This window comes from Anguilla anguilla, chromosome 2 (genome assembly GCF_013347855.1).
Source record: "Anguilla anguilla isolate fAngAng1 chromosome 2, fAngAng1.pri, whole genome shotgun sequence".
NCBI lineage: Eukaryota > Metazoa > Chordata > Actinopteri > Anguilliformes > Anguillidae > Anguilla > Anguilla anguilla.
The window spans coordinates 23,377,829-23,400,453 of NC_049202.1; the positions used below are offsets into that span (position 1 = coordinate 23,377,829).

Genomic DNA, 22,625 nt, shown 5'->3' on the forward strand with positions numbered 1-22,625 from the left:
GTTTCATCTTAAACCTTCATAAGGGGCTCATTTATATGCTTTACAATGGACAGAAAGCATGATATTCCTTTTTGTAGAGATTTTGGATATGTGTCTGGACCCCTAGCTATTTTAGACCACTGTACTGATAGAAAGCTTGTAATTACCACTTGAAAATTATGCAACAGTGCGAGTAAAAACAGTTGATTTGAAGTGAAATACGTGAATTTGTTGTGATTTACAGCAATGCATAATTTAGACATTTTGGGTAGACCTGGAGACGCTGGGTACACTGCTTAGTTTTTGCTTCATAGATCTTTAGTAGTTCTACATATCCACCCTTAGATTTCATGAACTTGTGGTCAAGAAGTTTTTGATCCGGGACATGTATACTTTAACCTGCAATCTCCCAGTATTTCATTGCAAACTAAAAAAGAGCAAATTCATTTTAGATTTTTGCCTAGACAATTGCATTTGTGGCACTTTATTTCTTCCAAAATTATGAATATAAAGTAACCTAAGCGCGTCTCTTAGCACGAAATTGGCCATAAGTCATCAATATTTTATACAATCATCATGATATTCAGTAGATTTTATTTTATTTTATTTTAATTTAACCTTTATTTACCCAGGGTATGTTCACTGAGCACGGATGCTCTTTTGCAGGAACGCCCTGCTTCACACTCATACACATTCACACCTGGGAGCTGCCCAGTACAACCACAATCTTCTATTGTTGGCCACTGAGCAGCTCCACTGGAGGCCAATTAAATCAGGGGATGATTAGGTGGCAAGTTTTTGCGAGAGCCAGATCTGGGATTTTAGCCAGGACACCGGGGACCCCCCTACTCTTTGCGAATAGTGTCATGGGATCTTTAATGACCACAGTGAGTCAGGACCTTGGTTTAAGGTCTCATCCGAAAGACGGCATCTCCTACAGCACAGTGTCCCCATCACTGCACTGGGGCATATTAGATCAGAGGGAAGATTGCCCCTTGCTGGCCCACCAACACCACTTCCAGCAGCAACTCAGTATTCCCTGGTGGTCTCCCATCCAAGTACTAACCAAGCCCACACCTGCTTAGCTTCAGCCAGTCGGCAGGAGCAGAGTGCGTGGTGGTATGGCTGCAGGTAAATATGTTGGGTGAAGGTATATGATCATCAGGACAAAACCATTTTAAAATCGCTCCTTAGGGGCAATAGTGCCAATGCTTGGACTCCTCCCAACGCCGCTTGCGGCTTTAATTATTATTTGTAGTAGTAGTAGCAGTAGCAGAAGCAGCAGCAGCAACAGTAGCAGTAGTAGTAGCAGTAATAGTAGCAGTAGCAGTAGCAGCAGTAGTAGTAGTAGTAGCAGCAGCAGTACCACTGTTGTGGTATGCTGTGCTGGTTGGTATGTATTATTTATCATTATTGTGATGGTATGTTGTTACCCCCCCCCCCCCCCATTACAGGTCAATGTACTTATTTGGAGGGTTCTCCAGTGTTTTGCTCAATGACGTGCTGGTGTACCGGCCCCCCAGCTGTGAGGCCTTCCGCTCTCAGGAGGCGTGCCTGCATCCAGGCCCTGAGGTTCGCTGCATCTGGAGCAGGGGTCGCTGCGTGTCCTGGGACCCTGCCCACACCAACGGCAGCCTCCCCACCACCTTCTGCCCCCCGAAATTCTGTAAGTGTGCCCTCTATACTCATGTGTGTACATGTATTAAAACTGAATCCATAAATGTATTTATGTGCACTAAAAACTGCATCTGTAAGTGTGTACACATGCAAAAAAAGACTGGCCTCAAAGTTTCTGTATGGGCACTAAAGACTACCTATAAGTGTGCGTACACACAAAAGACTGGAAGTGTATTTGAGTACTGATGATAGGTCATGTAAGCATAGGTGTATGCATGTATGTATGCCTGTGAGCACGTATGTATATTTGTGTATATTAGTGAGGCAACCTGTCAGCATTAATATGCATTAATAATGGTATCTGTAAGCATTGTGGCAGGCTCACGGGTGTGGGGTTTCCACGTCACCAATTCAATAACTAAACACGCACACAAAACACAACTAGAGTGCAATTGGGGGATTTATTAGGGAAATTTACAAACGGAGGGAAAGGGGGAAATTCAGCAACCAATTCACAGTCCACAATCCGTTCTCGTTGTCCTTTCTCCGTATTCCAGGGGTAATCCAAAAAACTAGGTCCTCAGCCAAAACAGTTCTGTACACAGCGGGGTTAGTCAAACAGTCCAGGTCACAACAGGTAATCACACAGATATTTCTCAGCTCTCTCTCTCCCTTTTATCCCCATGCACTTAATGGCTTAATGAAGCCCAGGCTTGCCTCGTTGGGGCAGGAAGTCCATATAAGGCTCGGGGGTGGAGCCAGCGGGCTACAACATATCTGCCCTGAATTACCACTCCCCTCACCTCTCCCTGCCGTCTGCCACACACCCCCCCCCCCCCAGCTCCGACTGGGAGGGAGGGGCGGTCCAGCTCCCTAGAACATCCCTCCTGGAGAGGGCATCGGCATTCCATGGGCTGCACCTGATCTGTGGACGACAGAGAAAGCAAAGGGCTGTAAGGATAGGAAACGCCGGGTGACCCGGGCGTTACTGTCCTTATTGCGTGACATCCAAACCAGTGGTGCATGGTCCGTTACGAGGGTGAAGTGCCATCCCAATACGTAATATTTCAGCGTTTCCAGTGCCCACTTGATCGCTAGACATTCTTTCTCCACATTCTTTCTTTGCTCCCGCGGTAACAGCTTCCGGCTAATGTATAAGACTGGGTGTTCCTCACCTTCTTGTAGCTGTGATAGGACGGCCCCCACCCCTGTTTCGGACACATCGGTCTGCACCACCAGTGGTTTGGAGAAGTTTGGGGTCACCAGCACGGGTCCAGAACACAGTGCTCCCTTTAGGTCCTGGAAGGCTTTCTCCGCCTCCTCGGTCCATGTCACCTGGGCGGGCAGATGGCTCCTGGTCAGATCCGTCAGGGGGCTGGCTCGGGAGGCAAAGTTGGGAACAAATCTCCGGTAGTAACTCGTCAACCCTACAAACGTGCGTACTTGCTTCTTGGTGAGGGGGCGTGGCCAGTCCCAAATCGCCTCCACTTTCTTCACCTGGGGTTTTACACATCCCCTCCCGATTGTGTACCCCAAGTACTCAACCTCCCGCAGGCCGAGCCAACATTTTTTTGGGTTAGCTGTTAGCCCCGCCCCCCTTAAGGCCTGCAAAACTGTGTTCACCTGGTTTAGGTGGATCTCCCACTTGTTCCCATGGATTACAATATCATCGAGGTAGGCCGCCGCATACTCAGGATGTGGACGGAGAACCTGGTCCATCAACCTCTGGAAGGTGGGTGGGGCCCCGTGCAATCCAAAGGGCAGCTTCTTGTACTGGAACAGCCCGTCAGGGGTGGCGAAAGCAGTTTTCTCCCGCCCCTCGGGAGCTAAGGACACCTGCCAATAACCCTTTGTCAGGTTAAGTGTGCTGATAAACCGGGCGGTCCCTAGCCGTTCTATTAGTTCATCAATTCGGGGCATCGGGTAGGCATCGAACTTTGAGATTTCATTCAACTTTCTAAAATCATTACAGAAGCGAATGGTGCCGTCTGGTTTTGGCACTAACACTATGGGGCTGCACCACTCACTATTCGACTCTTCGATGATTCCAGCTTCCAACATCGTTTTTACCTCGTCCCTGATGGTGTCTCTCCTTGCTTCTGGTATGCGGTAGGGTCTCAACTTCACCTTTTTCCCGGGTTCAGTGATGATGTTGTGCTGTACCAGATCGGTGTGTCCCGGTTCACTGGAGAACACATCCTGGTTCTGGCCGACCAACTCCCTCAGCTCCTGCTTCTGTGCTTGGCTCAGCTGCTCCCCCAGTGGCACCTCCACAGGCTTGGTCTCTGTAGTAGCCTTCTTTGGGGGAATGGAGTAGAGTACCTCACGTGCATTCCATTTTTTTAACAAATTCACATGGTAAATCTGGGTCAGATGCCTACGCCCCGGCTGTCTGACCCTATAATTGACTTCACCCACCTTCTCAAGGACTTCATATGACCCGTTCCATTGGGCCAAAAACTTACATTCTGAGGTGGGGACCAACACCAACACTTTGTCTCCTGGCTGGAAGTCTCTTCGTTGCGCCCCTCTGTTGTACACCCGTGCTTAGGCATCCTGTGCCTCCTGCATGTGTTCTCGTACCAGGGGCCACAGGGTTGCCATCCAGTCTCTCATGTCTTCCACGTGTTCCACCATGGTTCAATGGGGCGACGGTTGCTGTTCCCAGGCTTCTTTAGCCACGTCCAGTAGTCCTCGGGGTCATCTCCCGTACAGGAGTTCAAAGGGAGAGAAACCTGTTGAAGCTTGGGGCACTTCTCGGATCGAGAACATCAGGTAGGGTAGTAGCTGGTCCCAATTCCTCCCGTCCGCCTCCATCACCTTCTTTAGCATCTGCTTTAGGGTTCGATTGAATCTTTCCACCAATCCATCGGTCTGCGGGTGGTACACTGAGGTGCGCAACTGGGTTATCTTCATTAGTTTGCAGAGATCCTTCATGATTCGCGACATGAACGGGGTTCCCTGGTCGGTTAATATCTCGTCGGGGATGCCGACTCGGGCGAACAGCATGACTAGCTCCCGTGCGATTCCCTTGGCAGCCATGGTGCGCAGGGGGATAGCTTCTGGGTACCTGGTGGCATAATTCCAGAATCACCAGGATGTATTGGTGCCCTCGGCTGCTCTTGGGTAGAGGTCCCACCAGGTCCATTGCGATCCTGCTGAAAGGGACTGAAAGGATGGGTAGGGGATTTAAGAGGCTGCGAAAGTGTGGTTTTGGTGCCACCTGTTGGCACTCCGGGCAACTGCCGCAGTGATCTTCCACTGCCCTCTTCACACCAGGCCAGTAAAATCGTGCCTTGATCCGGTCTAGGGTCTTCTCCACCCCTAGGTGAGCCCCAAGAAGGTGGGAGTGCGCCAACTGCAGGACAGTTTGTACAAAGCGTCGGGGCACCAACAACAATTCCAAACATTCGTCGTTTTTCTTCACAACCTTATAAAACAATTTCTTCTTTATCGAAAAATGGGGGTATGTGATCTGACTTACCCCCTCGATAGGCTTTCTGTCCACCACTGCCACCTGCTGAAGACCGCTGGCCAGGTTGGAATCCTCCATTTGGGCCGTCCCAAACCGGGCTCTGGCGCCACCTCGTGGTCCATCGGGAATATGCCGTCCAGACTCGCCTCACCTTCCTCCAGTCTTGCTTCTGAGTCGCCCTCAGAGAGGGGTTCTGTTGACGCCTGGGGGTCCACTTCCTGGAATCCACACATCCAGCTATCACCCCTTCTGGCATCCCTCCTGCCTCTCCGGCTTCCTCCTCCCTTTTGGTTCCCTCGTTTCCCCACATCTCCGGACATACTGGCCCACAGTTGGCGGAACATCGGGGAATCTCTCCCGATAAGGTAGGTTTGGGACGACTCCCGCTGGTCCCGTGTGTTGTCCCTTTGTGGTCTGTAGGTGGAGGAGTGTGGTAGGGTAGTTCTTAGTCTCACCGTGTATGCATGTGATGGCCACGGTGTCAGTCAGGTTCGGGGACTGGGCGTAGTCGGGGCGAATCAGGGTCACCATACTCCCGGAGTCCAAAAGTGCTGTGGTGTCCTTTCCATTGGCCCTTACCGGGGTAACAGGGGTAGGACTACTCTCCTCAGCCCAGCATGCCATCAGCAAGCCACAGGGACGCCCGGTGCCTACCTCACTGGCTGAGGCCGAAGGCATCTGGACATCACTGTTTGTACAGCTCCAGGCGATGTGTCCTGGCTCACCACACTCGTAGCACTTCCTGCCGTCCATGTTCAGGAAGGGGCGTCGTCTTGGGGAGCTGACTATTGGGGTCCCTCCATCCTTGGCCGTGGTCCAGGCATGGTCCTCCATCCTTCTCCGCTCCTTTGGGCGAGTGGAGGGTTCAGCCTTCAGTGGTCGTCCGCTGCGCAGGACCTCCAAAGCCACCTGTTGACCTTCCACCAGTTCCACCAGCTGATCCGCGCTCTGTGGGTTAGCTTGGCTTGCCAACTTCTTAGCTTCAAATGGGAGAGAGCGTAGAAATTTATCAATGACCACTTTCTCGAGGGGCGTGGTCGTCAGTGGTTCCGCCGTTAGCCAGCTCTTGGTCAGCCTAATCAGATCATGCATTTGCGATCGGGGGGACACTGTGGCATCATACGTCCAATCATGGAACCTTTGCGCCCGGCTAATCAGAGTGTAACCATACCGGTGCAGGATTTCCTTTTTCAGCCCTGCATAATGCGTCGCCTGTTCAGCCGTCAGATCCTGATAGGTCTTCTGTGCCGCGCCTGACAGGAAGGGTGCTAGCAGGCTGGCCCATTGCTCATGGGGCCATTTCTCCCTAGCCGCCGTCCTCTCAAAGGCTTGGAGGTAAGCCTCAATGTCATCAGCTTCTGTTAGCTTCAGCAGAAACATACTGGGTTTAGGATGGGAGACTGCTGCGCCTGCAACCACGGCGGCATGGGCGGCTGTCAGCTGGCTGAGTTCAGCTCGCAGGAGAGCGGTCTGCTGACGCTGTTCCTCCAGCAACTCCTGATGCATAACCTGCTGCGCTATGTTCGTCTCCACTAGTTGTTTCACTAATGCTTCCATTATGCTCCGTGTCTGTTTAGTTATTGAGCTTGGATGATGCCTGCATTCTCCACCATATGTGGCAGGCTCACGGGTGTGGGGTTTCCACGTTACCAATTAAATAACTAAACACGCACACGAAACACAACTAGAGTGCAATTGGGGGATTTATTAGGGAAATTTACAAACGGAGGGAAAGGGGGAAATTCAGCAACCAATTCACAGTCTACAATCCGTTCTCGTTGTCCTTTCTCCATATTCCAGGGGTAATCCAAAAAAGCCAAAACAGTTCGGTACACAGTGGGGTTAGTCAAACAGTCCAGGTCACAACAGGTAATCACACAGATATTTCTCAGCTCTCTCTCACTCTCCGCAACACGCGTTTCCCTCTCGGTACTTTGCGCTGTTTGTGCAAACCGCTTCCCCTTTTATCCCCATGCACTTAATGGCTTAATGAAGCCCAGGCTTGCCTCGTTGGGGCAGGAAGTCCATATAAGGCTCGGGGGTGGAGCCAGCGGGCTGCAACATATCTGCCCTCAATTACCACTCCCCTCACCTCTCCCTGCCGTCTACCACAGCATGTATATCCATTAAAGATGCTACCTGTAATCATGCATATCCATTAATGATGGTACCTGTAAGCATTAATGATGTGCCCTTATCACTTAATGGAGAGATGCACTTGCCTGTACTTAAGGCTTGACTCCACCTGAGGCAGTGCATAGTTCACTCATGGTTTCAGGTTTTGACTGTTCCTGGACCTCCCTACTGAAATAATGACCACATGGAATTATTTACCCTGCCTGGTTTCATCTGCTTACTGTACTCCCAGGGACAACTGCACTAGTCTGACACTGAGAGAATGAGCTCACGCACCATTTACATAATCCTTTGTGCAGCAGTGCTCGTGCCTTTGTGCTTTTTGAATTTGGTAAATGGGACACTGTTAGTCTAGAAGGCAAAACAATTTGTTTGATTTTTATTTTCATTATTTCTGACTCAACCTACAGACCCCCCTTCAACCCCCTACTGATACAGGAGAGGTGCATGATGGGAATGTTGAGGCTTTGCGCTCGTTAGCAGTGGGAATGCTGGTGATGAAACAAAGTTTTCTGTAAAACTCCATCTTTCTGTAAAGCTCCTTGCCGAAGACCCTCTACAATAACAACATCATGTGTTTTATATTGAGTGCTTTGTCAACACCTCCACACTTTACCATCACAGAAACTCCTGAAGTTTCCAATTTAGCTTTGATGCCGGTGAGAACAACCAGTAAGGGAAGAAGAATGGACTGCCTCCCTGATTAATATCCTATGTACCATATTGGATTGCATTGTGGGTTTATGGACCTTTGCCTTTGTCTCACTTGGTTAAGCTTACATTTAAAGAACTGAAAAACATCAAACAACATTGCAAGGAAGCTGGGGAGAGTAATTCAATATAACCTTCATGGGGTTGTATTCAAGATTATTTAATATTTGTGTTTATCAAATTTTTAAGCAATAACAGAAATGTATTCATTAGTGAACTGGGCTGTCAGCTGAGAATGATTAAATGGCCCCCCTTCCAATGTGTGTGTCCCCATCAAGATACATATATTTATTCAGAGATCCTGTGGATCAGTTTGTGAGTTCCTGCTGTTGCGTGACAGCATAGGTTCAAGGACCCAGTTATAGCTCCCCTGCAGCAGCGAGTTTAGCTACTTTGGAAAAGGTATGAACAACAACACTGTCCGATGTGGCCAGATAACGCGTCATCCGCACCAGTTCATTTGAAGCATGTGGAAGCCTTTACCTGTTCAACAGCCTTTCATATGGAAGTAGTAAATTATCACTAAACAAAAATGTACATAGATGTATCCATTTGGACATTGAAAGCGAAAAACACTGAATCGGCCTTCAATTTTAGGTAATCATCTGTAATTGCACCTTTGAGTTGTGATGGTCTGTGATTAATCTGCGTTGAGAGGTTTCAAAGGTGTGTTTAAACAGCATTAATCGGTGAGAGAAAAAGACGACTGGCTGATTAGTCTAATTTCAGTACTCCATTACTCAGTATCCTTATCTGCAGGAGACAGACAGATAGTCAGGCAGCCAGGCAAATAAACGCCCTCAGCCAGACAAACAGACCGGCCATGGCTGTACTGTTTAAATCCTTTCTATCTGGGAACCAACCACACAGGTTTGGCATTTTAGCCACAGTGCTTTTTATATGATCAGCACCAGAGGTCGGTTTGGCTTAATTGTGACCAGGTTGAACGAGAGCGTAATTATATCCGTCTGGTGAAATGGGACCACGTGACCTGGTTTTACGGGTGAATCTGAGGGGAATAGCTTTGGGTGGGTGCTCTGGATGGCTTCCTCATTTCTCTCTCTCCTTCCCTCCCTCTGTCCCTGCCTTTCTCTTTGTCTGTGTCTTCCTTCTTTTACACCCTTCCTCTTTCCTGCTCTTTCTCCTTCTCTCCCTCTCTCTTTCTTTCTCTCTGTCCTGCTCTCTCTCTCCCTCCCTCTCTCTACCTCCCTTCCAGTAGCAGCGGACGAGAGATGTTACAGGTACTCCGACTGCTCCAGCTGCACCTCCAACACTAACGGCTGTCAGTGGTGTGATGATAAGAAGTGCATCTCCAGCTCCAGCAACTTCACTTTAGTGAGTCAGCCAGCAAGGGGACAGAGACATGTCCTGATCTGACTTGTAGCTCTGGTTTAATTCCACCTAGCTTACTGTACTTAAGAGTTTTGACTGAAATGAGAATGTTTATAATCTAGTTTAAATGGGACGTTCTTCATTTCTTAGGGGATAGAGAGGGCAGGAAAGTTTTGTTGGAGTACTGGCGAATGAGGCTCAAATATGATGTAGTTACTGTCTGAGTAATCTGTAGTGAAGAACATAGTTGTCTCTAGGTATGGTTCAGAGGGCACCAAACAGCTTCAATCTCTTATTATTTGTGCAGTGTTGATTTCTGTTTAGGTTTGAGTGAAGAATGTTGTAGTATGTTGTTGCCTATGGAGAATTGTTACATTAGCACAGTGTTCTTTGTATAAATTCTGTCTATTGCTTTCTATCACTCTCTTTCACTTACAGTCAGTAAAGAACTTCAGCAAGTGTCACATTAGGAAGGAGCAGGTGTGCATCCGGCTGGCTACCTGCAGGGCCTGCGCTCTCAACCTCAACTGCCAATGGGATCCACAGCAGCAAGAGTGCCATGCCCTGCCTGGTGAGACAGGACAGGCTACACCCCTTTAAAACATTTTTTTACCTATGGACTGTTTCTGGTGTTTTTTTTTCTTACTTCCAAATTTAGAATGGTCAATCATGCTCATACTGCATCGCTTATTGAGAGACACAGACATTGTCATATCGCAGTTAACAAGTCGGGTTTACACAGGCATGAATCAGAGGAATACACTTCACGTCACGTGCAGCTCAACAGGCGAACCACAGGTGCCCATTCGACCAGCGGGTGTTGCTGGTGTGCAACGCAACATTGTAAACCTGGCCGGCTGAAACCCTCCCTCACCGGGTGATGCTGGCACCAAATACGCGTAGCCCTGTGGGGCTGCTGGCCACAGTCGGCATGGGCTTGGTCCAGATTTGATACCAGAACGCAGCACTCATTCACGCCTGGTGCCTGGAGCAGGAAACACCACTCAGCTGCTCTTTCAGTTTTAGTCATTAAGTAGTTTGTCACCAGTTATTTACAAAATCCTTCCACAGATTTCTCCTGCAAATATGCTAATATTGATATTTATACTGTGTCTATGCGGTATGTCCATCAGTTCTGTGAATGACTGAATGTGTCTGTGAATGAGTCTGTGTCTGTTCGTGTGTGAGTGAGAGAGAGAAACAGAGAATGTATTTATATATCTGTGTGTGCGTATTTGTGTTAGCTACATGGAGTAACTGTCTATTTTAGGATGTTTTTCCTGCCTTCGTAGTCTCTCAGCCATTATTTCTGGGTCTTTGCTAGACAACCCATTAGTATGCTAAGCCCAATTTCCATTAAAGCAACGATGTGAGCGTAAGATACATAATTTTATGTTTGTGTAAAATTACCCCTGTGGAAATCTGGGGAGCTCACAAGTGGGTTTATAGCTGGTATGTGATGTATTTTTAATATTCATACAGAAACACAAACAAAAACAAGTCTTTTGTGGAATATAAGTGAGAAGTGGGTCAATTAGGATTGTTTCGGTTCTGTTTATGAGAAGGTTTCTGGGTTGTATCACTGAAAACACTAAAGGTTGACCAGATTAGAATGAGGATAAGGGCGTGTTTATTAGAACAGCCAAGTGCATTTGAATCAGGTTTTACCATGTCTGGTTTTGGGTCGTGACATAATCCAGCGTGGTTTATATACAGATTAACTTCATATTATCATTATTATCGCTCATTAGTGCTGTAGGTCCAGGTATATCACTCTAACAGCCTCATTTAGCATTTGAGATGGTGTGCAGGTTTGTATCTTGAGGAGAGGTTTTATATACACTGCAATGTTATAATTGCATTGAGGCATTTAGCTGACGCTCTCACCCGAAGTTATTTATGCGTGTGCATACAGAAAGGTTTTAGCAGGGCCCTACGTTTCGGCTTCAATTTCGGCGTGGAATTGTGAGAACAGCTTATATAACACAATCCCACATGTACATTCAAAATAAATCCCACAATGTATTCATGCTGCGAGATATTTTTATTTCATGATTCCTACACATGAAATACAAATGAGTTCTCAAGAGAATTTCAGTACTGTAGGGCAGCATCCCAGTACCCTTTGTTGGCTAAGTCTGCGTGCTGGGTTGTGTGCCACCTGCAATAATGAGTCTGTCCCTGTACTGTAGGAGGCAAATATAAGTCAGAGCTGTTGGCTTGTGGCCCTCTTAGTGGCCCCCTTGCAGTTTGGAGGCTTGAAGGAGAATGAGCAAATTTATTTCTCAATTCTTTGGTCATAGTTGAGGCACGCACCCCTTGAAACTTGTGGTTAATTTTTATTAACTTTATAAAATGCCATGCCACAAATACGGCCTGTGCTTGGTCAGAAAAATGTTAACAGAAACTACATAGTTATGTTTCCATCACTGTGATTACTTAATTTATCATGCCATGAATGATAAATGCCCAATTACGTATGTTTTGCTAATGATGTCCTTCTGCATAAAAAAGATAAAACATTACAGGACAATTATCCAGCTAGCCAGCTAAAATGACTAAACTGGCAATTAATGAGCTATTAAAATAGCAGACTACTAGCTTGTTAGCTACTAAACTTGAGAATGGATTAAGACTGCAAGCTAACTCATTCCTTGATACGTTACCAGGCGAGCTAATTCTGTAACTGCTTGTTAATTTGGAAAAAGTTAAAAAGTATTGAAATGTATTTTATCCAACTGACCAGCTAGTGAGATTGAAAACTGGAAAAAGTTAAAAAGTGATAAGTATTGGAATGTATTTTATCCGACTGACCAGCTAGTGAGATTGAAAATGCATTTCAATGCCTTTATCATCATTTTCCTGGCTAATGGGATAAAAATGTGAGGTCTAGCAAAATAAACTGCACCACAACTACAGGAAGAACTCAGTGCAACTAGGGAGTCACCAGCTTACCTGACTACAGTGAAATGGCGACTACAATCTCTTGGTCTTGAACTATGCATATCTGTGAAAAAGCCTTTGCTATGTGAAGAAAAGGCTCCAGTGGGCTAACCACCATCAACACTGGACCAAGAAAGATTGGGAAACAACAGAAACACATCCTTTTAAACCAGCATCAACACTGGACCAAGAAAGATTGGGAAACAACAGAAACACATCATTTTAAGCCGTTTCACTGTATTCAGTGAAACTGGTTTCTCTGGAGTTGCATTGAATTATTCCTGTAATTTTGGTGAAGTTTTGTGGTGGTATCTTTTGCTCGACACCACAAGATATTTGTCCTCTGCCCCTAACGTTATCCTTAGTCTTCCTGCCCATCAGCTGGACCCTTCTGAGTGTGTGCTGAACACTGCACCTGGAAATCTTAAGGTTCAATTTCTTGCTGGGAATTGCCACAATATGTTCTTGGCTTCGCACATCTAAACCAAACTCTTTCTTTGCCATATTTCTTGAAACGTTAGTGCCTATTTTGCTTACACTACAGGTCAATGATATTAGGCTACCTATGGTTTAAAAAAACTTAAGGTAGATAAGATTTTAGTCAATTTAACTTAAACAATTCATGCTTTGTTGAATTTGCTTTCCAAAAATGATATTTAACTCAGTTCTGTGTGTGTACAAACGCTGCAAATGAGCAGATTTTCTATTTAGGCTGCCATCTCCTGAATAAATGGTCAATTAATTAGCCTTGAGAAATTAAATATTTATCCAAACATGATAGAGAGGGTATTACAGGATCTCTCATCTGTTGCGAGTCTTAATCTGTCACTTTTTGTAACAAAGATGGAAGAATTAAAATTTAATAATCTTTCTACTTTAGAATCTCTTTGATACCAAAATGTTGAACTTGCTCATTTTAAGGTGGTTCACAACAATCCGTAATATTATTTGTTGCATTTTATCTATCATTTATTTAAGTGTCTCATTTTTACCGATTCATTTTTACAGGCACATTCTTGAAAATATTCTTGGATATCTTACTTGGATTTAGCTTTTACAAATGTTGCTGTTTTCCCCTATGGAGAAAAGCATTCCATTTGTGTTCTGCCATAACAATACCATCAAAAAACACAAATGTCTATTATATTTCAAAGAGAGTGCTAGATTCTAGCTGAGTCTAAAGTAGATGTCTCACCTGCACATCGACATCTACACCCTCCTCCCTTTTTTTGCTCTTCCATCTGTTCTTGCCACATTATCTGTTAAAAATGTGTTTCTCCAGTTTTTAATATTTAACTTGGGTGGTGCAGATCTATGAAATGAAAGTATGCTTACATTGATTGCTTTGATGTGTGATGTGTGTGACCCGCTCTCTTCTATGGGGTTATAGCCCACCTGTGTGGGGATGGCTGGAGCCGCGTTGGGGAGGCCTGTCTGCGAATAAACTCCAGCCGTGAGAGCTACGACAACGCGCAGCACTACTGCAAGAACCTGGACGGCAGCATCGCCTCCCTCACCAGCGCGAAGCAGGTCGACTTCATTCTGGAGGAGCTGCAAAAGTACGAGCTGCAGGAGAAGGTGAGTCGCTGATCCAGGAGCAGCCTGCTGTGTGTGTGTGTGTGTGTGTGTGTGTGTGTGTACGTGTGTGTTCCTGTGTGAAGTAAACACAGTGACAGCAAAAGTACGTACAGCACTTACACTGTCCTCCATCCAGAAATGGTAGGAAGCAAACATGGATTATTCTAGATATCAATCTCCTCACAGTTACTGGGCTTGTACATAAACCTTGAAACAGATAGTTAGCCTCAGATTGTAACTAATGCTGTTTTATCTATTAAAATTTATTATGGTGGACTGTATTTCTAATTAAACTGTTAAACTGAATTCCAACAGAATTTTTAAAGTACAAGCATGCACCAATTTGCCTTATGTCTTGTTGTTGAGACATTTGTCATTTGCAATAGTGGAGTTTGCAAGAAGCTCCCTTGATCCTACAGATAGGAGCAGTGCTTTACTGTTTTGGAGAGTTAATTTTGTTTACCCTGTATGGGGTCACTTAGGACTAGCTGGCCAGTATGCCCTGGCTCGGCTTGTACTGTAAATTCCTGTAATTTGTGCCAGAAAAAAGGCCGGTTCTCACTCTTTCAGAGACTTTGGCTTCTGCAGAGGGCAGAGGGCAGGTCCATTCCCATATTCGAAGTGCTTCTAAAATATTGATCATTTCTAGTGCTGCCTTTTTTTGTTTGTTTCTATCCATCGATTGATTCTGCATTCTGTTCAGCCAGAACCCAGCAAGTGGTAAGAAATACAATTTAAAAACCGTTTTTCTTTGCGAGGAGGAAATGCTTTTCCATTGTTGGGGATGTAGAATTGTTGTGTGTTTGGGGATATGCGGATATGCTACCTACAACTACAAACCAGGAGCACTATACCAACCCTCCACAATAACCGCCCCCCCAAAAAAAACGGTCCTGGTCAGTGGAGCAGATCCCCAGAATTGCCACTCACCTTTGTGACAAACCAGAGTCGTGGTTACAGGGTGTGCAAAATAGACCAGCCTCTGGCAACGGTTCTGGTTTATAGAGAAACTTTGCTGTGTTTATGAGTGTGATCTGTGCGTTTTAACTATGCTGTGTTTTTGGTGTGTTGCGTTGTGATTCTCCCCCTTGGCAGAAGATCTCCCCGTGGGTAGGGCTGAGGAAGATTAACGTGTCCTATTGGGGCTGGGAGGACTCCTCCCCCTTCACCAACACCTCCCTGCAGTGGCTCCCGGGCGAGCCCAGCGATTCGGGGTTCTGTGCCTACCTGGACCGGGCCGAGGTGTCGGGCCTGAAGGCCAACCCCTGCACCGCCACGACTGACGGCCTCATATGCGAAAAACCTGTCGGTGAGATACCCCGGAATGTAGCTCCACAGGTTAAAACACGAACCCCTCTGACTATCCAGCAACCCTCAAAACACACCCTCCTCTAATAACCAAACACCCTAAAACACAACCCCACAGGCTAAAACATGAACCCGTCGGACAGTCCAGCAATCCTTAAAACACGCCCTCCTCATAACCAAACACCCTGAAACATGACCCTCCTAATGGCCCAACACTCCTCTAATAATCCAACATTTCAAAACACTACCCTCCCAATAGCCTAAAACGCAACTCTCCTAACGACCCAGCACTCCAAAACACAACACCCCTTAATAGCAGAACAGGTTAAAATGCCACCCCTTCTAATGAACCAATACGCTAAACACAATCCCCCCTAAAGTCCCAACACCCCAGCAGCCTAAAATTCAGCCTTCTCATTTACCCCAGCACCCTAATACGTAATGCCTTTACCACTAAAAGCCCACATCCCTAAAACACAACTCCCTCGAACAGCCTACCACGCTAAAACACAACTCCCTCCAACAGCCCACCATCCAAAAACACAACTCCCTCCAACAGCCCACCACCCTAATACACAACTCCCTCCAAAAGCCCACCACCCTAATACACAATTCCCTCCAACAGCCCACCACCCTAAAACACAACTCCCTCCAAAAGCCCACCTGTTACGACCACTGTCGTAAGTTTGTTTACATTTGTCTCTCCCACAGTGAGCCCCAATCAGAATGCTCGGCCATGCAAGACACCCTGCTCCCTGCGCAACTCCTGCGCCAACTGCACCAGCCAGGCCATGGAGTGCATGTGGTGCAGCAGCACCAAGCGCTGCGTTGACTCCAACGCCTATGTGATCTCCTTTCCCTACGGACAGTGTCTGGAGTGGCAGACTGGAGAGTGTGTGGGTGAGCATATATCCTGTTCAATGTGCCTGTGTGTAAGAGAGAGATTTAATGTCCCCTTTCCTCTGTATGTCTGTGAGTGTATACCTTCCTCCCTGTGTGAGTATATGCCTTCTTCACTGTGTCTGAGTACATACCTTCCTCACTGTGTTTGTGAGTATATACTTTACCTTCCTCTCTGTGTGTGAGTGAATACAGTGCCAGGAGAAAGTATTTGCCCCCTTCCTGATTTCCTCTATTTTTGAAGATTTGTCACACTGAATGGTTTCAGATCTTTAGATAAAATGTGATACTTGACAGAGGGAACTTAAGTAAACACAATGTTTTTAAAAATTATTATTTAATTTATTTCATGAAAAAGGTTATCAAAAAACCCTTACCGCCCATGTTGGTATCACCTGTTTTGATACCCAAGTTGACTGTTGGCATGATGTTCTTACTGTGAAATGCTGTATTTGCTTCACGGATGAGAAAGAAGATTCACAATTGTTCCAAGCGTACTCCATTTGGGGATAATGACTCTCACTGTTGTTTTTTGGAGTCCCAGAGCCTTAGAAATGGTTTTGTAACCCTTTCCAGACTGATATTTCAACAGCTTTTTTTAAGGTTCAAAGTGAGTGAGGTTTAGATTCAACAAGGCTGGCTGCATTCAAGGCTGGCTGCATGTGTTCAATCAGTATCAATTAAATAGTTTATTGGTTGATTGTGTAACTAAGGGGCCATTTGCTTTTTCACATGGCACTATACCTTCCTCACTAAATGTAATTGCCAAAATTATTAATTTCGAAGCAAATTAGGCTCAACACATGATTTGTCTGATTCACAAAGATGGTTGCAACCTACAATTCATAAAAAGCTTGGATTTCTTAGGACAATCTAAAACTCAGTTGCAATGCAAATCTTCTCTACAAGGTTAGGCCTCTTTGGGTTTAAGGAGATAGAGACTGTTCATCATTACAGACTGAGTCATGCTGTACCAGAATTGCTTAATGGCAAAAATGACATTGAACATGTCCTCTTCAGTCTGTTTTCTGCTATAATTTAAGCAGGGTGTTTTATTGTAAAGAGACAAATATTCAGACCGCTCCAGCTCCAATAACAATGCTGTTTTGATGAAAACTATTCATTTGAGACAGTCAAAGTCTATTAAGTGAGATGGTAAGATGTTCCAAAAAAATTTTAAAAAGTCAATTTGATAGTCATTCAACCAATGGTGGTCATTGGACAACTACAAAAGGTTCAGTAAGGTACAATACTCATATCGTACAGCTATTTATAGCCAAGAACACAGTTCAGTTCACGCAGTGAACATTATTCTGACCTAACTTATGCCATACCAAACTAGGGAGAAGAACAAGCTACAATGTTAGGACAAATACAATCCTCCTGATGTTGTACAGAAGGAATCTGCCGGACCATGATGTTGCCTTGATGTGCTCCTTGCTGGTCGTCCAGGACCACCCCCAGGCTCTTTGCAGGGTGAGAGGCAGTCACTGTGGTGCCATCAACCGTGACTGAGAGCTCAAGTAGTAGGGAGGTCTTGTATGAGAAGAACAGCAGCTCAGTTTTGTTGAGGTTGAGCTTCAGGTGGTGGCTAGCCATCCAGGTTGAGATGTCAGCCAGGCAGGAAGATATTTTATCATCAACCTGTGAGGCAGAGGGGGGGAAAGAGAAGAAGAGTTACGTGTTGTCTGTATTACAGTGATAGGAGAAGCTGTGTGAATTAATAACTGAACCAAGAGATTTGGTGTATATGGAGAACAGCAGAGGACCCAGTACAAATCCCTGTGGTACTCCCGTAACAAGAGGATGAGGAGCAGAGGCAGACCCCATCCGGGTGACCTGGTAGGACCTATCTGCAAGATAGGAAGCGAACCAAGACAGAACAGTCCCAGAAATGCCCATCTCAGCCAAAGTGGAGAGGAGTAGATTGTGGTTGACCATATCGAATGCTGCAGACAGGTCAGAAAGGATCAGGACAGAGGAGAGGCGTGAGGCTCTTGCAGTGGCGAGTGCCTTTGTTACAGCCAGGAGGGCAGTATCTGTTGAATGCCTGGATCAGAAGGCAGACTGGTGAGGGTCTAGCAGGTTGTTCTTATGGAGAAAAGAGATTAGTTGTTTAGGCACTGCTTGCTCAAGGGTTTTGGACAGAAAAGTTAGAAGCGATACGGGCCGATAATTCGTTACATCAGGGGTATGAGGTGGGTTTCTTGAGGAGTGGGGTAACACAAGCCATCTTAAAATCAGAGGGAACATGACCAGGCAAGGGAGGTATTAACAATGGAGGACCGATAGAAAAGGATCTCGCCGGATATGGATTGGAGGACTGTAGGTGGGATGGGGTCAAGTGGACAGGTGGTTGCGCGATGAGAAGTGATGAGTTGGAGTACATCGGAGTCCTCCAGCCTCTTGAAGGAGGTCTGTGTGGCCGTGGGTTTGTCTCGGGAGGTAGGGGGGTTCACTGGATGGGCTAAGGAGTTCTGGATTTTACCCACCTTTCCTTCGAAGGCGACCAGAAAGTCATCTGTGGAAAAGGAAGAGGGAGATGGGGGTGGAGGAGAAATGAGGAGGGAAGACAAGGTGGAGAATAGTTTGCATGGGTCAGAGACACATGCACTGATCTTTGATTGGAAAAATGAAGTTTTAGCTGATGTGAGGGCAGATGTGAAAGTTGCCAGCAGGGTGTGATATGCGGTCAGGTCATCAGAGTTCTCCTGGAGCGTAGTGACTCAGAAAGCCATGGACAGGGGGGTGAAGAGCGTGCTGGTTTGGAGATAAGAGGACAAAGTGAGTCGAGGGACTGGGAGAGGCATGAGTTAAGGGTGGAGGTACCAAGGTCAACTGGCAGGTTAGAGAAAGAAGCAGGAGGAGGAAGTGTAGAGAGAGCAGTGAAGATGAGGGAGGATTGTGACAGAGTAGATATTTCTCCTGAAAGTTACAACGGGTGAGCTGTTAACTTTCGACTGAAGAAATCAAGCTGCACTCAGACAACTGAGATGTGGCTCAAATGTACAGATACTGCTGATGATGTACAGATACTGCTGATGAAGATGGAACCTGGCATGACCTAAACTCAAAAAAATCGTATGAAGGCTTTTAAAAACATGAACAAAATAGACAAAACATGTTTTGCAGCCTAACATACTATTGTACTTCGGAACAGAGCTCACTATTTGGCATAGTCATACAGTTACTTGATTTGCATAAAGGCTTTAGTGAATCTATTGTTAATATGACATGGATAATGTTAGCAGTTATTGCATTGTTTGCAGCTATATTGTGTTGTTGGCAGCTATTGCGCTCTTAGCAGCACAAACTGTGCTCACTATTTTCTCATAGTGGATCTGACCCTCATTCTTAGCTTTCTCTAGTTTCATAAAGGACAGCAGATATATTATTTCAAGAACCTGTAATGGAATTCCATCCTTGTCAAACTATATCCTCAAGGCCTCAATCCAATACACAGTCCTGGGCTTCAGTATCTGACAGTGTTGGCTTTTAAATCTGACTGAAGTCAGACACTTCCTGAGTCTGAAGCTATGTAATGTGTAAACAGTCCTGGCTTTCTGAAACTGACACTATGTAAGTGTGTAAACTGTCCTGGCTTTCTGATTCTGAAGCTCTGTTGTGTGTAAACAGTCCTGGCTTCTGCCTCTGAAGCTCTATTGTGTGTGAACTGTCCTGGCTTTCTGATTCTGAAGCTCTGTTGTGTGTAAACAGTCCTGGCTTCTGCCTCTGAAGCTCTATTGTGTGTGAACTGTCCTGGCTTTCTGATTCTGAAGCTCTGTTGTGTGTAAACCGTCCTGGCTTTCTGACTCTGAAGCTCTGTTGTGTGTAAACAGTCCTGGCTTCTGCCTCTGAAGCTCTATTGTGTGTGAACTGTCCTGGCTTTCTGATTCTGAAGCTCTGTTGTGTGTAAACCGTCCTGGCTTTCTGACTCTGAAGCTCTGTTGTGTGTAAACAGTCCTGGCTTCTGCCTCTGAAGCTCTGTTGTGTGTAAACTGGCCTGGCTTTCTGACTCTGAAGCTCTGTTGTGTGTAAACAGTCCTGGCTTCTGCCTCTGAAGCTCTATTGTGTGTGAACTGTCCTGGCTTTCTGATTCTGAAGCTCTGTTGTGTGTAAACCGTCCTGGCTTTCTGACTCTGAAGCTCTGTTGTGTGTAAACAGTCCTGGCTTCTGCCTCTGTAGCTCTGTTGTGTGTGAACTGTCCTGGCTTTCTGATTCTGAAGCTCTGTTGTGTGTAAACCGTCCTGGCTTTCTGACTCTGAAGCTCTGTTGTGTGTAAACAGTCCTGGCTTCTGCCTCTGAAGCTCTGTTGTGTGTAAACTGGCCTGGCTTTCTGACTCTGAAGCTCTGTTGTGTGTAAACAGTCCTGGCTTCTGCCTCTGAAGCTCTATTGTGTGTGAACTGTCCTGGCTTTCTGATTCTGAAGCTCTGTTGTGTGTAAACCGTCCTGGCTTTCTGACTCTGAAGCTCTGTTGTGTGTAAACAGTCCTGGCTTCTGCCTCTGAAGCTCTGTTGTGTGTAAACTGGCCTGGCTTTCTGACTCTGAAGCTCTGTTGTGTGTAAACAGTCCTGGTTTTCTGACTCTGAAGCTCTGTTGTGTGTAAACAGTCCTGGCTTTCTGAAAATGACACTATGTAGTGTGTAAAGTGTCCTGGCTTTCTGATTCTGAAGCTCTGTTGTGTGTAAACAGTCCTGGCTTCTGCCTCTGAAGCTCTGTTGTGTGTAAACAGTCCTGGTTTTCTGACTCTGAAGCTCTGTTGTGTGTAAACAGTCCTGGCTTTCTGAAAATGACACTATGTAGTGTGTAAAGTGTCCTGGCTTTCTGATTCTGAAGCTCTGTTGTGTGTAAACAGTCCTGGCTTCTGCCTCTGAAGCTCTGTTGTGTGTAAACTGTCCTGGCTTCTGCCTCTGAAGCTGAGGAGCATGTTAAAAATCCTAGTATTTAAGTCTAGTTATGAAGCTCTGGAGCGTGTAAACTGTCCTCGCTTCTGCCTCTGTAGCTCTGTTGTGTGTAAACTGTCCTGGCTTTCTGACTCTGAAGCTCTGTTGTGTGTAAACAGTCCTGGCTTTATGACTCTGAAGCTCTGTTGTCTGTAAACAGTCCTGGCTTTCTGAAAATGACACTATGTAGTGTGTAAAATGTCTTGGCTTTCTGATTCTGAAACTCTGTTGTGTGTAAACAGTCCTGGCTTCTGCCTCTGAAGCTCTGTTGTGTGTAAACAGTCCTGGCTTCTGTCTCTGAAGCTCTGTTGTGTGTAAACAGTCCTGGGTTCTGCCTCTGAAGCTCTGTTGTGTGTAAACTGTCCTGGCTTCTGCCTCTGAAGCTGAGGAGCATGTTAAAAGTCCTAGTATTTAAGTCTAGTTATGAAGCTCTGGAGTGTGTAAACAATGTCAAACATCCTCCACTGGCTGTCTGCACCTAAGTTTCTAAGTGAGGCCATTAAACTGTGAAACCATGGTAATGTAGTGGTGTGTTTATCACTGGGATTCTAATATAACTGCAGTCAGTGGCTAATGTATCTGTAGTATAATACATGTATCAAATACAGGATGGTGTTTCCAGTTGGTCTCCATTGAGCTTCATGAAGCACAGTAAATATGATTACTTATCTTATCTAGTATTATTTTACACAGAGTTTGCGATAGTTTCAGAGCCCTGGAATCCAGGTCCCTGTTATGAAGTTTGAAGGTGGCTATGCAGCTTAGAGCTGAAGGAACAGTTCCTGTAACTAGGCAGTGCTTGCATCGCCATGGGAACTCTGTCACTGACTGCACCCATGAGTTATATACTCACTGTAAACAGCCTTAATGAATACCCAGCAGTGTGTATGAATAATCTTAACTGAGCTCTGTACATTCGCTTTGAGCTTGTTAGCGCTGTAAAAATATGTCCAGATTTTGTAAAACATGTTCGCATCCCACCTTTTTTTCCTCTTCCCTGTAATTTATCGTCTTGCGCCCAATTTATGTAACAGTTCTGCATCATCTCCATGTGGTTGATAAATGCTTAAATGGATTACTATGTAGATCATTTTCTGGTGCTTTTCTTATATATTATTTAATTGCTATTTTAGTATACATATTTGTATATATATTTACGTGCGTACATCTGCGTGTGTATGCTGCAAGCATGTGTACAGATGTGTGTGCGCAGGCATCGCAATCAAATTCTCAGACGACTTGGGAGCGTGATTCACATGCAGGATTCACGAAGCATGCGCACACTGATATACATGCAGAACTTGGAGTTCCATTGGGAGTTATTAAATGATTAAATAAAAGTGCAGGAGATGAGTCGGCAGTATGGAATATAGACACCTACAGTCCACTTACAGTGGAAACACCCCCCCCCCCCAGAGAGGGAGCACAGAGAGGGGAGGAATAGAAACTGGAATTTAGGCAAATATAATGCACATCTCTAAGGTAATGGAATTAAATATACCATTGTTAGCTTTTTATGAGTTAAAAGGAATCGAGGAAGCAGCTTAGTCACGACTACAGACCATACTGATTGGAGGAAGTCATCATCCCTTTCAACTCTTAACCCCAGGATTTCTCTCCTAGTGCGTGGCAGCGGAAGTAACAATTTTTGGGCTTCTCAGCATAAATAACGACATCATAAATCTGCAACCTCGAATAACTG

At 45.7% G+C, this 22,625-nt stretch overlaps 1 protein-coding gene across 3 annotated transcripts in view; it reads left to right on the forward strand.

Moving 5' to 3' along the window:
- atrnl1b (attractin-like 1b) overlaps positions 1-22,625 on the forward strand; it is a 252,548-nt gene that overhangs the window by 123,463 nt on the left and 106,460 nt on the right. For 2 of the 3 annotated variants that reach the window (XM_035404118.1, XM_035404116.1), the window contains exons 12-17: positions 1,434-1,645; positions 9,135-9,253; positions 9,689-9,821; positions 13,584-13,771; positions 14,867-15,080; positions 15,791-15,979. In XM_035404118.1, the coding sequence (XP_035260009.1) occupies positions 1,434-1,645; positions 9,135-9,253; positions 9,689-9,821; positions 13,584-13,771; positions 14,867-15,080; positions 15,791-15,979 (1,055 nt within the window). The remainder of the gene's footprint in view (positions 1-1,433; positions 1,646-9,134; positions 9,254-9,688; positions 9,822-13,583; positions 13,772-14,866; positions 15,081-15,790; positions 15,980-22,625) is intronic. The other variant, XM_035404117.1, reaches the window with a different exon arrangement.